Here is a 19,325-nt window from a genome sequence, read left to right on the forward strand (position 1 = left end):
AGAGTTGCAAAACAAAAGCAACCACTGATTTGATAACAGCAAACCAATATTTTTTTCCATTAACTTAGGATGCAAGACATATATGTAAGTGGATTTCAATTACTGAATTAAAGGCAGCACATGTCTTCTTTCTAAGCAAGCCTTTCAATAAACAAGCAAGTCTCTCCATTGTAATATTTTGTTACCTTTTTTTACTGCCTCCAAACTCCGTATGCTCCTAGAAACTGAACAGCTCTTTCTAAAAACCCAAATATTTGCCTGCTGTTTTTGGTTTCAGATGGTAAGAGAATGAACTTGGATACAGTTGATAGTTAAGTGAAGAAAAAGTAGCAGCTTTTCAGACCTTAAGATTTTTTTTCCCCATCAAGCAGTGTTCAAGTGTGCCATTAGCACAAGACCATTCAAGTGTTCCTCCTTCAGTCTTCTTCTTTCAAGCCTCACAACATACTACAAGTGCACAGCCTTATGTAACCTGCTCCAAAGAGCAATGCTGAGCATGAAAAACAAACAAATGAATAAAATGAACCAATCCAATGCCCTGTTTCTGAGGTTACAATGAGCATGTTTTCCACAAATATTTGGTCATATTTGACATATGATCAATTAAATTAAATTTGAAATCTCTTTTCAGGCATCAGTACAAGGCTCTGAGCAAGCCAGTCAACAATAACCCAACTGTCTCATTTTCCAGAAGAACACTTCAAAAGCACCCGCGCTCCTGCATTAGGAAACTTGAACTACAGCTTGTAATGTAGGCCTCACAAATTGTGGTAGCCTTCTGATATAGTACAGTGCTTGTTCTTGGAATTAATGGAAGCCAGGGAAAGCAATTTTTGTTATTTTCCAAAGTCATAAATCCAAATCATTATCTGAGAAATTTGAAGCAAGAGAAAGTCTCTCAAAAGAAACTGCCTTTTTAAAATTCTGCCTCAGAAATACAATCTGCACATCCATATGGAAGTGACGCTGTATATGCATACTCACAGACAAACAAACAATTAACATTGCAAAAACCAATTCTCTGATCAGAAATTTTTTTAAATGTGATGGGATCATTGCCTGCTGTTTTATAGCAATTCTGAAAGGGGGCTTATCTAACATTTTAAAAAAAAAGTCAGTATCTGATTTGGGGTACTCAAAGTAAGACTATCATTTCTTTTACAAGATAGCTCCTAGCATTCATATGTAAAACAGAGGACTCTTTAAGGCCAGTAAGCTGCAAAACTCTTAACATTGTCTGTAATTAACAAGGAGGAAGAAGACAGAGAACCTTGGGGAATCAGGGAATGCTAGAACTGTAGCACCGCATGGATTATTGAAAGATGCAAACCTCGCTCGTTAGCTATATATAATGCTGCAATTCTATGTTCCTATTTTTCACAAGTTTCTTTCAAAAATTAATTCTGGTGTTAATATTTTCATTATGCCAGATGTAATTTTTTTTTTCAAATAAAAAGATTGTTTCTATGATCTCTCTTGGTACTTTGGGTATCAGTTTGTAAGGAAACTATATGGAGGTTACTTTTTCAGTAAGATGCTTGTGAAAATGTTTTCTTAGATTAAGTTATTCTTTTAGTTTTTAGGCATTTTCTCATGCAATCAAAGTAATACTAAAGAGTAAACAAATCAAAATTACAGATCCACATGGCCACTCTACAATTATTCTGAAGTGGTACGTCACGGAGTGAGGCCATGGTTGAAGGCTGGGGTCTCGTTGAATGTACCAGCACCCCTATGGCCTACAGGTGCTGGGAAGCCAGATAATTGATAGCAGAGGGTAATGCATCCAGAAATCCACTTAGAGATATGTGGTGTGGAAACTGCCTGTCCTTTAACCAGTTCAGCTATTGCGACAAACAGTCTGGGGGAATCTCCTGATCAGTTTTGTCCTCCACAGGCAGAAGGCCAAGGCCTGATGGTCATAGAGAGAATGGAGTTGTTGTTCCTCTTCTTAGGCGTGTGGATTCGGGAAGAAAGCAGGTAAGTGAACAGATTGATTAACATGAAACTGGGAGATGACCTTTGGCAAAAATTTGGGATGCAGGCTCACGAATACTTAATTTTTACAGAAAGTCATGAAAGGAGGTTCTGATGTCATGGCCCTGAGCTCATCAACCCTTTTCGCCAAAGTGACAGAAACAAGGAAAGTAAGCTTCATGGAAAGGAGCGCCATAGAACATGATGCCAATGGTATGAAGGACGGTTTGATTAGTACAGATAGAACCAGGTTGAAATCCCATTGGGGAGCAATGGGTTGTACAGCTGGGAAGGTTCTGATGAGGCTCTTCCAAAACCTAGCAGCCAACGAATAGGTAAAGATGGAGTGTCCTTCCACCAGGGGGTGAAAGGCGCTAATTGCCACTAGGTGGACCTTGAGAGAGCTGAGGGCAAGACCTGATGCCTTTAAGGACAGGAGGTAATCCAGGAAGAGGGGAATCCCCACTGCTTCTAGGGAAAGTCCATTGTGTTTTGCCCAAGCATTTCCACTTGGCTCGGAAATAGCACCTAGTGGAGTCCTTTCTGCTGCTGGAGAGGATGTTCTGCACGTCTGATGAACATGCCCGTTCTAGAGAAGATGCCCATCCAAATACAAGGCTCTGAGGTGAAGCACCTGTGGATTGGGATGGATGATGTTGTTGTTGTGTTGTGTGAGGAGATCAAGGAGAGTAGGAATAGGGATTGGGGGACAGACATACGTACAAAGGAGGATGCGAAACCAAAATTGTCTGGGCTAGTAGGGAGTGATCAGGGTGACTGTCGCTTTGTCTCATCTGATCTTGTGAAGCACTCGGGGTAGGAGCGGGAGAGGAGGAAAGGTGTAACTGAGTTGGTCCGATCAGGGGAGGATAAGACCATCGCCCTCAGAGTGGTGTCCCAGGTGCATTTTTTATTGAATGGGGAGGCAAAGATGTCTCTGGTCAGAGTTCCCCATTTGCTGAAGGTGTCCTGTAGAATGGTGTCATGGAGTTCCCACTTGTGGTCTACCACGAACTATCTGCTGACCGAGTCTGCAATAACATTCTGTGTCTCTGGAAGATAAGGGGCAAATAACATAATCTGGTAGGGGATGCACCAGTTCCAAAGGGTGACTGCTTCTGAGCATAGTCTCGTCACATTTGTTGATGTAGCACAGTCATGGTATTTTCTGACATGATGAGAATATGATGAGAACAGATGAGTGGAAGAAAGGCTTGGCATGCCTTCCTTACTGCTTGGCGCTCCAAGGAGTCCATGTTCCCTCTGGCATGTATTCGGACACGTGCGCTCCCCATCCTAGGAGGGAGGCGTTGGTGATAATAGTCTTGTTCGGGGAGAGGGGTAGGAAGGGAATCCCTATGCAGATCTGACCTGGGTCCCACCACCATTGGAGGGATGAGATTACCTTGTGGGGAACTGTTAGCTTGAGGTCCATGGTGTGATGATTGAGCGAGTAAACTGTCTGGAGCCACATCTGGAGGCAGCCAAGGTGAAGTCGAGCAAAGGTGGTGATGTATGTGCACAAGGTCATGTGGCCCCAGAGGGATAGACAAATCCTGGCCATTACCAAAGGATTGTTGACTACGCGAGTTATGAGTTCTTGCAGACTCTGGAACCTGTCTTGTCGTAGGTAGGCTCATGCCATGATGGAGTTGATGGTGGCCCCTATAAAGTCTAGGCATTGTGTGGGGTTTAAAGTTGATTTTTTGGCATTGATACTGACTCCGAAGGAAGAAAGGAAGCTGAGCAACATGGAGCTTGAAACTTGGGCCTCATGTCTGGACTCTGCCGCCCGGAGCCAGATATGGGAACATGAGGACGCCATAATGCCTGATGTGGGCTGCCACAATGGAGAAAACCTTGGTGATAACTGGGAGGAGTGGCAACTCCAAAGAGAAGAACTCGGTATTGGAAATGTTGCGAGCCGACTGTAAACCTCAGGAAATGTCTGTGGGCTGGATGAATGTCTATGTGAAAATAGGCACCCTGCATATTAAGAGCCATAAACCACATACCTTTTTCTAGTGAGGGGATAATCACTGCTAGGGTGACCAGACAGCAAGTGTGAAAAATCGGGATGGGGGTGGGGAATAATAGGAGCCTACATAAGAAAAAGACCCAAAAATCGGGACTGTCCCTATAAAATCGGGACATCTGGTCACCCTAATCACTGCTAGTGTGACCATACGAAACTTGGGCTTACCCTGCAACAACAAAAAGGGACACGGACTATGCCAGGTTCTGTAGTGCTGAATCTGGACACATTGTGCGTATTGGGCTCTGAAGAACATATAAAGCTTGCCAAATTTAAGTAGTTTTGACCCATCAAACTATTATCACAACTGCTTTAACATCTTTTAACAGCAAGGTTAGTAGTTTTAAAGGACAAGTATGATTTGTGAGAAAAATATTAGAAAAGCTAAGCATTCTCTACAGATGGGAGAGTCAAAGCTTTTTCTCAGTACAACACTGAATCACTAAAATGCAGAGTGTAAAGGCTTCAATGGCATTCTTTTTTGTCAACACATGCTTTTAAATTCAATAAAATATTTTAAGTGAGAATGGTGTAGCTGAAGAACTAAGAAAAATCCTTAATTTTTAAGTTTAATTTATTTAAAGCTTTGCTTACTGTGATAGCCTTCTGAGAAACACATCTCATGTTTATGATGGTCTCAGGAGAATATCTATCTATTTCTATATATCCTATTGCAGAAATAGTAGTGCTGTAACAAGATAATGCACCTAAAACAAAAAGATGACACAACAGTCAGTGTTCAGCCACCAAGAATGCTGGATTTTAAATCTTTAAGACCCATGCCCTATATAAACACAGGCACAAAGGCAAGTATTTCAGAAATAGGAATAAATTGCCCAGAAATGGATCTCTGTATTTCTCCACAGAGGCCTATATAAACAGTTAAAAAAAGAGAATTTGGTGAAATCTGTTTCTAGAAAAGCTATGTAAAATTATAAATTCTGGAAGAGGTTAAGCAATCTATCAATAATAGGATCATTCACAGTGGCCTTTTAATAAGCAAGTATTTGGGGATTTCTCCACATAAAATTATTTGATTTTTTTTTTTACCAAATGATGCATTTTAGAAATTAAATTTTTCACTTGAAAACTGTACATTAGTGTCACATAATATAATTTAAATATGGTAATGTTTAAAAATATACTTTTCATAATTCACATTTCATCCAACCCTAGTTTAAGTGCAGCAATTAGTGTTTGTAAAATTGAAATCTTCATTTACAAAGTAGAGTTTTGAATCACATTGCAGTTGGTTGTTGGGTGTCGCGTGTTGGTTCTGGATGGTGTTGCTGGCCTGTGATATAAGAGGTCAGACTACATGATCCCTTCTGGCTTTGAACTATGACTGATTTATCTGAACTATCCATACAATTTGGATTCATGTGATTAAAATTAAAAACTAGGATATTAGAATGAAGGGTTAAATTGGAAACTAAGTGCATGCAGCCAGAACACTTGCAGCTGGTTCTCTAGGCCCATTGCCAACGGGGAGAGAATTGCACTGAAGAAAACCTTCATAGGCATAATTTTTAAAAAATGGGAAGGGAAGAGTCTCCCCTTACACTTCCATTTCTTTTCTTGTTCCTTTTACTCTTTCAGGCACACACATGCATAAATGGAGCAAGAATGAAAGTGCCAAAAGAGTAAACCTTGTTAGCTTTAAAAATCACTCATCAAGCAATTCCGTTACTTTCAATAATTTATTAAAGGTCCTAAAACAAAGATCAAAAGGAAATATATCTAAGCATTTATATTCAGTTCCACATCGCTTCATGACTAATTTGTAAAGGAGTGTATAAGTCTTCACAACTGAAGCCAAAATCATTTGAGGATACTTTGATATAATGCCACAAAGGATATGAACAGGAAGGCAGCAGGAGTTACAAATGGCCAAGCTCCATTAAGAGTGCTAATAAAAGAATAATGGAATTTCCTTGTGCGATGAATTAAAAAAAGTGTTTAGCACAGGAGAATTTAGACAAGAAGAAGAGTATCAATGCTTTTGGCTCTTCAGTTGTTTCTCTTTATTAGATCTTAATTGACCTATTATTACATTTACCTTAAACTGCTCCAGCTTTAAAATGCAATACTCCCATCAGAAATCCTGTCACTAATTTCTTTTACTCATAACATTTGTCAATTTCCACCAGCCCTTAACATCTGCACTATACAGATGTACAAATGATAGAAGTCTGTCTACAAAAAAGACATTTCAAAGTGAAGGATGTAACTTGAAAATAATTTTAATAATTATATATCACTGTTAATGCTTTTGAAAATTTGTCAATGCTCGAGGTATTTGGTTGGTATGGAAATATAGTAACAAACTGCATGAAGTTATTCAAGAAAGAGTGCTCTATTTCCCACACACATTTATTTGCTCCACACAGGGTCATAACGTACTAGCAGGACAAGACAGAGGTCTCACTATTACTTCTTAAAAATTCCAATATTTTCCAAATTGCACAAATACTTAGCACTTCACAATATAGCAACACCACAAAAGTAGATCACATATTGCTGACAAATGCTTAAAGGAACAAACTCATGAATTATTAGGTGTATTTTCTTCCTCAGAATGTCCAGCAGGCTTTCTATTAACAAAGCAACCTCCTCCAATCATATCTCCAGAATCAAGGTAATCCATTAGTGTCACATATTTCAAGGCTTAATGGGCATAACGAGCTAATCAATATACTCAAGAGAAACAAGCTTAAAAAATGTATCAAATACAACAAGTGTTGATTTTTATAAGATTCATTGTAAATCCATATATTATATTTCTAGAAGGTTAGTGAGAGCTGTATGTTTCACAAATACCAAATCCAGAAATGTAGTTTCAGGCTTAGGCATGAACAAATATATCCCTATACATTTAACATATTACAATTAAAAGAAAGTTAAGATACTTTAGAGACACTTCAAGATCTTCATCATTCCCTTTCACCTTTATGCTGATCAGACAAGATAGTTATCTTAAATGTTTGAAATTGTTCTAAACAAAAAATACTGCCAGTGTATTTTTTTCTTACCTTATGATCATAAGGACTGTATGAATGAAATAGTTGGGATAGATCCTTTGTTCTTTGCTTTTTCTGCATAACAATAATAATAATAAAGAAATGTATTAGAAAAATTAAAGGGCAAAAGAAAGGAATGGCAGACTTTAAAATACTTTATACAAGCATAGACATGCATGATCTGCAGACTTGTTAGTGGAATTGCAGGTGTGGAGTATAGATTATGCATGGTAAGGATATTTAATATCACAAGAAAGAGCTAACTTATTCTTCAATAATAATTTTAAAGGTGTTAACTTAAAAAAATAAGGCATGTGTATATACATCTGTGATATCATTGGAATCTGTGAATATCTGAGATGCATTTTAAGTTATTTACAATAAATCATCTATAATGTTTTGGAACATATAGTATTGAAAATTAGGCCCCAAACCTGGAAAGATTTATTTATAATTCAAGCATTTACTCATAGTCTAGTTTTACAGTAGAATAGGTTTAATGGCAGTTTAAAGTAGCCTCATTTATTATTTTTATTATTCTTTTGGTGTTAACACTGCTGTAACCTTGAATGTGGACAATTAACAGATGCTATGATATTTAATGCCCCTAACAAAATCTTCTGTAACTGAAGATATGGAGCAGAGAGAGATGGGAAGAAAACAGTCACTATGGGCTGAATCCAACTTGGACTGAAATCAATGAAAGACTTTCCACTAAGTTTAATGGAAGTTAATCAGACCATCTGTAGGGAAAATTAAATACAACCTTTCAGCTGCATCTAACTTGACAAAATGGTGCTGATTGCAGTTGCCTTTATATTTAATATAAAAATGTGCCTCACAGAGGCTACAAATCCCATTATACAAAGTTCCATTTTGACCAAAGGAGAAGCTCGCTGCTTAGAAAAAGATGGATCATTGTGTACTCTAAACTAGGGTTACCATACGTCCGTTTTTTCCCAGACATGTCCGGCTTTTTGGCAATCAAACCCCCGTCCGGGGGGAATTGCCAAAAAGCCGAACATGTCCGGGAAAATGCCGGCCGGGCACTTCCCCTCCCGCGGCTGCTCTGCTCCTCCCCTGACTCTTCGGCTCTGTTTAAGAGCCGAGCTGCCCGAGCGCTATGGGCTTCAGGCAGCCCCCTTGCCTCCGGACCCCAGCCGCCGGCTGGGCACTTCCCCTCCCAGGCTCCGGCGGCGCAGGGTCCGGAGGCATGGGGGCTGCCCGAAGCCGGTAGCACTCGGGCAGCTCGGCTCTTAAACAGAGCCGAAGAGTCAGGGGAGGAGCAGAGCCTCTGGCCGCGGCGGCTCTGCTCCTCCCCTGACTCTTCGGCTCTGTTTAAGAGCCGAGCGCTACGGGCTTTGGGCAGCCCCCATGCCTCCGGACCCTGCACCGCCGGAGCTCGGGAGGGGAAGTGCCTGGCCGGGGGTGCAGGGTCCGAGGCATGGGGGCTGCCCGAAGCCCGAGCGCTACCGGCTTCACAGTTTGCTGGGCGCTTCCCCTCCCGGGCTCCAGCTGCGCTGGGGAAGCGCCGGCCGGGGGCGCAGGGTCTGGGGGCTGCCCGGCAAACCGTGAAGCCAGTAGCGCCGGGCAGCCCTTTTCGCGTGGCTAGGAGTTGGGGCGGGGCTAGGGGTGGGAAATGGGCGGGGCCAGAGCCCCGTGGAGAGTCCTCTTATTTAATTTGTTAAAGTTGGTAACCCTACTCTAAACTTAAGTAAACCAGGGGCATCTACATGCTACATTCTTGAACTCTTAGGTTGTATTTTGACCTGTAGACTGCTTTTAAGTCAGACAAGTTCGCCATCTAGTTAGATGGATATATTAATGTTTATACACTTTGGACTCTAAACAGGTGGCTGCATGACTGCAATGTTTATTTTAAGCAACTGGAATGTAGTAGGCAATTTAGGTGATATTTGATGATGCAACAGGAAAATCCCTAATTATTTCCCATCTTGGCACCACTTTTATTTTCATTTAAAAGTGCAAATACAATGGCTTCATATTGCATGTGGTAATTCTAGTTGCCAGGCCAATACAAACTTATGAAGGTACCTGCAGCTATGATAATTAGGGTCACTAAAGTTATCAAACGAATAACTCTTTTTCTGTGAGGTCAGTAATTCTGTTTTAGTTACCAGCACTAAAGAGTCAAGTGAATAATAAGCTCTCCCTCTTTAAACAAGCATGGTAAATGATGGTTTTCAGAATAAAAGTGGGGCATCTGTATAGCTGATACTGATTAGCATAAGTAATACCTAATAAGAAGACAGGTTTCAGAGTGGTAGTCTGTATCAGCAAAAAGAATGAGGAGTACTTGTGGCACCTTAGAGACTAACAAATTTATGTGGGAATAAGCTTTCGTGGGCAAAAAACACTTCATCAGCTGCATGGAGTGGAAAATACAGTAGGAAGATATATATATATATATATATATATATATACACACACACACACACACACATACAGAGAACATGAAAAGATGGGGGTTGCCATACCATACTTTTCTAGTGATAATCAGGATGGCCCATTTCAAACAGTTGAGAAGAAGGTGTGAGTAACAGTAGAGGGGGAAATTAGCATGGGGAAATAGTTTTTAGCCTGTGTAATTATGTCCAGTTTGCAAATTATTTCCAGTTTTTTTGTTGAAGAATTGTGACTTTTAGGTCTTTAATTGAGTGTCCAGGGAGGTTGAAGTGTTCTCTGACTGGTTTTTGAATGTTATCATTCTTGACTTCTGATTTGTGTTCATTTATTCTTTTGCGTAGAGACTGTCCGGTTTGACCAATGTACATGGCAGAGGGGCATTGCTGGCACATATCACATTGGTAGATGTGCAGGTGAACGACCCCTGGTGATGCAGCTGATGTGATTAGGTCCTATGATGGTGTCCCTTGAATAGATATGTGGACAGAGCTGGCAACGGGCTTTGTTGCAAGCATAGGTTCCTGGGTTAGTGTTTTTGTTGTGTGGTTGCTGGTAAGTATTTGTTTCAGGTTGGGGGACTGTCTGTAAGCGAGGACTGGTCTGTCTCCCAAGGTCTGTGAGAGTGAGGGATCATCCTTCAGGATAGGTTGTAGATCCTTGATAATGCGCTGGAGAGGTTTCAGTTGGGGGCTGAAGGTGACGGCCAGTGGCATTCTTTTACTTTCTTTGTTGGGCCTGTCCTGTAGTAGGTGATTTCTGGGTACTCTTCTGGCTCTGTCAATCTGTTTCTTCACTTCAGCAGGTGGGTATTGTAGTTTTAAGAACGCCTGATAGAGATCTTGTAGGTGTCTGTCTCTGTCTGAGGGATTGGTATGGCAAGCCCCATCTTTTCATGTTCTCTGTATATATATATTATCTATCTATCTACCTACCTACTGTATTTTCCATTCCATGCATCCGATGAAGTGTTTTGCCCATGAAAGCTTATACCCAAATACATTTGTTAGTCTCTAAGGTGCCACAAGTACTCGTTCTTTTTGCTAATAAGAAGAGTTGTTCCTCTGAGACTGCTAATGAGCTAATCGGTTTCTCTATCACTAAGATTAGTGATCTCTAAGATAATTTTTTCTAGTTGTAGTTTCTTCTTCCAGCTGTACAGCAATACAGTGTGTCTTCGCCAAAATAAGATCTCCTTAGCATGGGATCTTTAGCATCAGGTATACTAAGTTTTTTTTTTTTTTTCCAAATTATTAAATAAAAATCTTGGCTATCTCATCAGATCCACCAGTCTGGATTGCCAGGCATTCCAAATATCTTCCCTGTCAGTTATTCAGAGAAATATGATAAATTGGAAAACTGTAGCTACATTATAATTTACTAAGTTCCTTAATAAAATCTTAATACATAAGTATGCAAAAAGTAAACAAAAGATTACTCAAACTTGGAAACTTCTATCAGATTTCATAGAAATATCTGGAGAAGATATAATTCTTATTTGCCTGTATTCGTGACAGCTCTTCCCTCCTCTCTTCTTACCCCGTCTTTTCTAATGTTCATGATGTGCTTTTTATTATATTATTGTAATTGCTTTAAGAAAACCAACAACATTATATGACAGAAAAGCCAGCTGCAGCCCTTTGACTCCTGGCAAACTGCCATGTGTCCCTCAGTTAGGCAAAGCATGGATGCCCTCTCTTACACCCTGTATGCATGCCATCTAGCACTCTTTCATTATAGGATATGTAAGCTTTTTTCTTCACTCACAAAAGTAGACAATTTTTTTCCCTCTAAGGAAAACAAAATGGTTATTACAAAGAGGGTGGAGGGAGCTGCACAGTCACTAAAAGAGAGGGGCAAAGGAAGATGGCACACAAAGGTTTGGGGGTCAGAGGGCTGGAGGAATGAAACAAGACCCTGGTGTGTGAAATGTGCTTGGCCTACAGAAGCCTGGTGTGTGCTACCCTGCAGTGATAGCTCTTGATCCACTGACAAAAAACTTAATTCATGCAGAGTTATGGTTGCTCAATGGAATCCCATGCCCTTCCAGAACATGGAGTTCAGCAATACTCAAACTTCTGAAAAACAAGGAATAAACAGTTACGGTATGCCTCCCAAACCATGTCCCTGGCCCCCGCTTCCCCCTTCAAACCAGCCCCTCAAATCCAGACGGGGTAATATATAACTTAATTCTGCATTTTCTGTTTTTCAGAGGTTTACATTTGTGTCACAATAACTCTTTGTTTCCTGATTTTCGAAGTTTAAGTTTAGCCATTCTTCACATTCTAGAAGGCCATGGGGCCACCTGAACTCTGCATTATCAAAGTTTTGGGGCAATTAATTTCCTTGGGTTTTTTTTTAAATAATTGCTCCACAGGCCTATTTATTAGGGCTCAGCTCTCCCACTCCACTGCCTCTGATACCTTGGCAATGATTACCCTGGCCACAGAATGCACTGGCTGCATGTTAGTTCTTTTGTTGACTCTGCATCATCTCCTTGTTTCCAGTCTCTTTGCCTGTACAGCACAGCCTGATTCTCCCTTCCAACCTGTCCTTTCCATGGAGAGGCAGGCATCAGAATGAGATCCACAGGCTGAGGATCTGGGGAGAGAACGTAGGAACAATGCACGGACATGCACTGAGTCAGTGAGGACATTTTCTGAAGAGAGGGGAACAGATATAGGGGGGACATGAAAGGACAAATGGTCCAGTGGTTAGGAACTGGAACTTGAGATATTTGGAAGCAATCCCCTGCTCCGCAACAGATTTTTTGTGTGACCTTAGGCAAGTCACTTGTGCAAGACTGCCTCTCTGTGTCTCAGTTTCCCCATCTGTAAAAATGGGAATAATTGTTACTTCCCTACCTCACAGGGATGCTTTGAGAATAAATAAGTTACAGATTGTGAGGCACTCAGCTATTACAGTGATAGGGGCCATGTAAGTACCCCTCATTGATTGATTGATTGATGTGGGGATTTTAGGGGGCAAAGCTGAAGCCACCCCAACATCGTCTACTGCATAGCTCTTTCTTGCACTATTCCAACACTCCCCCTCACTGCTCCGATCCTCATATTCCATACCCCAACTGCTCAGACTCCCTTACCACTGCTCCAGCTCTTCCAATGCTCCTGCCATCACACCTATTGTTTTGAGTCCCCTTCCACACAGGACTCCACACAGCCCTGCTGCTCCGAGCCCGCTACACGTGCATCCCCGCTGCTTTGGGTGTCCCTGTCCTGGCTCCACCCTCTTCTGTGTCATTCCATATCCCGGGAAGGCCAAGAAGAGCTACCTTCATGGGGCTGTGCAGCGTGCACGTACCAGCTGGAGGCAAGAAGGGACAGGAGAGTGGAGAATGTACGGGAAAGTGGCTCTACACACCCAACTGCAGTATAGGAGGTTCAGAGAGGTGTGAAGTGGCCCATGCATCTCAATGAAATGTTCTCAGCAGAACAGAACACTCCAAGGAGAGGAATACAGCCTAAAACAATAGCTCCGAGAGGTGTGAACTGCTTCATTCACGTCATTGGTTAATTCTCCCCTCCCCACCCCCCCGTGTCAGTGCTTATGAGCCTGTGCTAGGCACCTAACATACCTGTTCTCAACTTCTCCCCACAGTCTCAGTAGCATGTCCCAGATGCACAGTGATTTAGGTACTCAGCTCCCATCTTTGGCACCTAAATCGAAAATTTAGGTCCCACTGAGATTCTCAAAACTCCTGCTCAGTAGCTATTACAGGGTAAGTCCAGCTTTACTCCTGTAGCACCCGTCACACATCTTGGGGATGGCACATGCGTTGTTTGGTCAGGACTAGGAACTGCCAGGGTCTTGAGCATGCTCAGTGAGGACAGAATCGTCAGAGATTTTTCTCTCTGCTAAAATCTAAGACGTTTCTACTGAGCATGTGCAAACTGTAATATTTTAAAGCCTTATAATTTGGCCAAATTTGGGCAGATTTCCACAGGGACAGCAAAAGGCATAATTCTAACAAAAATGTCATTCCCCTGCTACATTTTAAGACCCTGCTCCAAAGTATGGGGGCATTAGAGCAATTCAAAGAAAAGGTTGCCAGAGTTTTCTAATATGGGCAAAACAACATTTTTGTTCCCCTAGCCTCGTTCTGGAAAACAGCTGAACTGTTTTAGTGAAATTCTCCCCTTCATGCCTTCCCCAAAATATCTGCATGAGTGAGAAACCCACAATATACATTTTTGATCCAAACGGTTAAAGATTGGCAAAGTTATAGGCCACCAAACACAGGGTCTTATAATGGGAAGTGTTGGGCAACCATACTAATAGGCAGCTCTATCAGGTCCACCTGTATATTTAAATAACCACAATTTCTCCTTGCGGAAAAGGAGAGAGAGAACAAACCACACATGGCAGATGCTATTCACTTTGCTCAAGGCACTTCTGGAAAGTGCTCAGATACTTTGGTGATGAAATTGGTGTAAGAACCAGAGCTAAAAAGAATATGCACAAAATACTTAATGGTCTCAATCATATTTCATCAGTGCTCAATGGCCCTTATACATTCAAGCAGAAACATTTTCAGACTACCACAAATTCCTGATAGCATATATTTTAAAATGAAAGACTTACCGGTAATTAAATATTGCAGCTTTTAAATATTTCCCAAACATGCACTCAAGTGACTACATATTCTCAGAGATACTCAATGGCTGTGTGAATATTTTTCCTAATATATATATCAGATGTTAGGCAGAGCTAAAGCAGACAGTGTTATTCAAACTAAAATTCTGGTTGTTTTTAGCTTCCCCCAAAACCAAATGAAAAACACAACAGGCAGCTCTCAGAGATATTTCTGCAGCTTCTGAAAGTATCCATTTATTACAGAAATTAGATATGAAACTTCATTTTAATGTGGGCCTTTTTATAATTAAAAATGCAATTAGAACATATTTAACTAATATCCTCTCCCCCCCTCCCTTCAAGGCATCATTGATGCTCTAGATGAAACCATATTTTGGTTTAATCCCACTAATGCATATTTATTCAGGTTACCCCAGCAGTGTAACAGCTGTGGTAGATGAATCAGCACAGTATGGAATAATAATACATCTCCTATGACCTGATCTTATGAGGATTAAACAATATCATTGCCCAAATGCTGTTAAACAGTATAGTTTACAGCTCTCTTCAATATGTGAGTTTAAGGTAGAATTGCAGTTGTTTGAGATCAAGGAGCACATTTAAAACATTAACATGAAGAAATCTGTACTCTCCTTATATATCTTCTGTCATTGGCTGCTATGTTATTAAAACATCTAGACATCAATTATACTATATTAAACACTCCCCTGCCTCATAAAAATCCATATTTTGAGCAGTCTTTTTCCTTCCATAAGTTCTCAAAATCTGTTTTCATCAAATAAAAATAGGTACTGCGTACAAACCTAATGCTATCTTCTATCAGAAAGACAAACACAGTGGTGGATAAGGATATATGGCCCTCTATGGAACACACAGGAAATATGTCTCCTTCAGTTTGGAAGCAACAGCTCACCCTGTGGAGCTGTCTGCCTCAGTGCTGTACAAAATGGTTAGCATTTTGGAGGTGCATGAGACTGCCAAGACACAATCAAGCATGATGAAACCACTGGGGAAGCAGTGGTTTTGGTGTGCTGTGAAATTCTGATGAATCCTGGACAAATTTAATTTTAATCCTATAGTCCTTAGTCTACAGTACTCAAAGGACCAAGTTTTATGGAAGCGATGAGATAAACTCAATATGCCTTTTCAAAGTACAGATACAGAGGCATTCAGATACAATGGTGATGAGGGCCATTTTAAATCTAGGTGGAGGGGGAGTAATTCTTCACTTCTTTCTTTTACTACCAACTATAAACTTCATGTTATTTGGTAACTGCAACTGAGGTATTTTCCATTGCCCTCTTTAGCTGGGAAAAACATGCAAGCACCTGCTGTGAAATGGATTAAAACGTTGCTGAACTCCTGATGTATGTAATGTAAAACTCTGTGTGCATGTGTGTGGTAGGGAAGGAGGGGTTGTTCCACACAAAGACCAAGTAGTGCAATTACCGCTGCAACTTTCTCACTAAAATATCCCATGCTAGTTGAAGGAATTAGTAGCTTCTAAAAAGAATAGCAGTTTTCAACAATGATCATACAGAACTGACATGAACTACAGAGCAACTTGAACTGTGTAATATTTTTGCAATGACTACTACAGACAGCATCAGTAGCCAGTATACAGTAAGTTTAATATTAAAGGAAAGATCCTGGTGATTCCATCCAGAAATCCAAAACAATAGTGCCAAGATGCAGGGAACTACTTCATCCTCATTGGTTTTCCTTTTTCCCCATATTCATTTTTGAGCAGTAGTGAAACACTTTGTAATGCTTAGATCAGAAGGGATTGACACCTGTATTCTCTATTTCTTTTTTACAGGAAACACCACATTATTATAGAACAAAACAGGTAGAGTAATAAGAAACGTACTGAAGATACTCGATAATTCTTTGAAAGCACACCTTTATATTTAAATAAAGCAGTAAATTATAATATAAATACTATACTACGAATGCTAGCTATAAGAGTAAAATATTTGTGAAACAGATTAATAAAATTTCGAGAGAGAAATATCTATACAAATCTAAACCAGTATATAGATTCCTTTAGGCCCAGTTAACTGTACATTGAAATAATATGTACACAACCACAGCAATGCTGCATTATGATGAAAATAATCAACTAATCATCCCCATGTATGTCTAATAACTCCAAACACCCACCTGTGCTGGGTGGGTGAGAGGGAAGACTTGCCGCACCTACTTTACAAGGCTCCTGGTTTCAGAGTCTTAGAGGAACAGTTGTCTGGATTTTTCCACACTTCCCCCCTCCCAGACATTAACTGTTCCCTGGGACCAACTTACTTTCTCCCAGTGACGCTTCATTTGGTTCTCTGGACACATAGAACTGGGTAGTTGACCTCTCAACTACCGCCTCTGGCCTTAAAGGGCCAGTACCCCATTACAGATGCCTCAGCAATGCATTTCCATACCAAAACATGTTTGGATTTCTTTACAGTTTAACCTTAATTCAATTGCTTGTTTGGGGATAACTGCAAAATTCTTCAGATGTTTTCACCCACGGTTCCTTATATGTACTCTCAACCTTAACCATTTTACATAGCTTTTTGAATAAATAATAATGATCAGAGTAGGTCACTCCCCATTTTGAATCCCATCACAGGTTCCCATTTGGATCATTGTATTAAAAAAATCAGTTGTGGTTCAAAACAAAATAACTATTCTCTCAGCTCTACTCATGATTGGTATACTCTTACCTTAATAAGTAGCCTGTATTGGGATGTGATGCAGGATTGCTGCTCCACCTCCTGTTTTATCCTGTGTGCTCAGACCTGCAAGGAACCTTCTACAGTTCCAAACTCCAGCCTAACAACCGAGAGAGGGGAGTTTGGAGTAGCCAGAGATCCACTCCAAGTTAAATTGCTCACAGGTGCTGACACTCCAAGCCAAATCACAGTATGGTAAATTGACAAAGTAACTCAGAAAGGCTTTGGAACCACGATAGCCAGGACTAGAGTTGCCAGGTGTCCAGTTTTTGACTGTAACGCCCGGTTGAAAAGGGATCCTGGTGGCTACGGTCAGCACCGCTGACCGGGCCGTTAAAAGTCCGGTTGGTGGTGCTGCAGGGCTAAGGCAGGCGAGTCCCTACCTGTCCTGGCTCTGGGCTGTGCCGCAGAAGCAGCCAGGAAGTCCGGCTTCTCAGCACCGCACACTGCCCCCACCCCGAGCTCTGGCTCCGCACTCACATTGACCAGGAACCACGGCCAATGGGAGCTGGAGGGGTGGGGGTGTTTGCCTGCAGGTGAGAGCAGTGTGGGCCTACCCACCCCCGCCTAGGAGCCAGACCTGCTGGCCACTTCCAGTGCACAGCACATAGCCAGGACAGGTAGGGACTAGCCTGCCTTAGCCCTGCTGTGCTGCTGACCGGGAACCACCCGAGGTAAGCCCGTGCCCCAACCCCAGCCTTAAGTCCTCCCCAATCCCGGAGCCCCCTCCTGCACCCCGAACCCCTCATCCCCGACCCCATGCCAGAGCCCTCACCCCCCCTGCACACTAACCCCCGCCCCAGCCCAGAGCCCCCTCCCACACCCTGAACCCTTCATCCTGGGCCCCACCCTAGAGACCACACCCCCAGTCCAGAGCCCATACCCCTCCTACATCCCAGCCCCTCGCCTCAACCTGCAGCCCCCGCCCGCACTCCGAATCCCTCAACCCCACCCCACCCCCAGCCTAGGGCCCCCTCCTGCAACCCAAACCCCTCATCCCTGGCCCCACCCCAGAGTCCGCACCCCCTCTTGCATTCCAACCCCCTGCCTCAACCCGCAGCCCCCTCCCACACTCCAAATTCCTCAGCCCCACCCCCAAGCCTTGAGCCCCTTCCTACACCCCAAACCACTCAGCCCCACCCTGGAGCCCACCCCCCCAGTTAGAGCCCTCACCCCCTCCCGCACCCCAATCTTCTGCCCCAGCCCAGTGAAAGTGAGTGAGGATAGGGGAGAGCGAGCCACCGAGGGAGGAGGAATGTAGTGAGCAGTGGGTGGGGCCTCAGGGAAGGGGATGGGGCATGGGGCAGGGCCTTGGGGAAGGGGAAGGCCTAGGGTGTTTGTTTTTTTTGCAGTTACAAAGTTGGCAACCCTAGCCAGGACATATTTTTAATCATTTGTATGCAGATTTGAATGTTTATTCCTTCAAATTCTGTACTTACATTATGCCACAAATATGCACCAAATCATCAAAACAACCAAGTTACTATGGCCTGAAGATAATCTGCTGTTGTGAAGAACAGAACAAGAAATTTGATCAAAAGCAATGAACCACCCTTTTTGACCTTGAATTATTCTATATGTCATCCTAGTAGGAAAGAGGTTAGAAAACTGTTCCGCCCCAGTCAGATTACAGAAGTTTTTGATAAGCTTGTAACTTACTTTTACCATGATCCTATGACTGTTCCCTGCAAGGTCTGAAAGGGCAGAAGTGATAATGCAACTAACTTTCTACAGCCAATTCTGACATCATTGCAATAAATCATTTTTATCAGCATTGCTAACACCAGGTGGAGTTATTCCTGCCTTGCCGATCACACCCATAATGAAACAGACTAAAATTCATTTCAGGGGTGGCTAGGGTTTTTGACCTAACCTATCTACTCACTCACTGTTCTGGTTTATTTATTGATGTACATGAACTTCATTATTCATCTTTGCTTTTCTGAGAACACGATTTTAAAGTTTTTGTCTGATAAGACAGACAACAATGTATAATTTGATATTTTCAGCATTACTTATTCATATATCAGACTGCATTTTTTTCAACTCACAACATAAGTAAAAAGCTATATAGCTGCATGTTATGCTTCCTGTGTTCTTACAGTGCCATATTTTTACAAACACTATTTTTTTCTCAACAAGTTTAAGTTTACTGTTTAAACAAGGACCCATGTATTGTAGTGACACCATGAAGGGGAATGGAGGAAGGGCTGGGGGGGGGGGGGGGGGGGGGGGGGGGGGGGGGGGGAGGTAAAAAAAACCTAATGCGTCTTTAAAAAAAAATCACATGATCTAATTTGGGATCACAAATACTAAATGCATTCATGATTATGGCAACATGGTGACACCATAGTTAAGGTTGAGTTTTGCACTTAAAGCAGGGATTTAACCTCTTTCTTTAAAATTACAGCATTTACTCCCAAAATTACAGCACTTACTCTTCGAGTACAGAATTAATTTCTGAGAATTTACAAATAAATCTATTAGTTCATGAAGTAGAATTAATTAAAACAGGTCTTTTAAGAAATA

The 19,325-nt window shown here is 41.8% G+C and overlaps 1 protein-coding gene across 2 annotated transcripts in view; it reads right to left on the reverse strand.

Moving 5' to 3' along the window:
• CDKAL1 (CDK5 regulatory subunit associated protein 1 like 1) overlaps positions 1–19,325 on the reverse strand; it is a 774,423-nt gene that overhangs the window by 288,408 nt on the left and 466,690 nt on the right. For both annotated transcript variants that reach the window (XM_054018031.1, XM_054018029.1), the window contains exon 13: positions 7,045–7,107. In XM_054018031.1, coding sequence (XP_053874006.1) covers positions 7,045–7,107 — 63 coding nt within the window. The remainder of the gene's footprint in view (positions 1–7,044; positions 7,108–19,325) is intronic.

This window comes from Malaclemys terrapin, chromosome 2 (genome assembly GCF_027887155.1).
Source record: "Malaclemys terrapin pileata isolate rMalTer1 chromosome 2, rMalTer1.hap1, whole genome shotgun sequence".
NCBI classification, from domain to species: Eukaryota; Metazoa; Chordata; order Testudines; family Emydidae; genus Malaclemys; species Malaclemys terrapin.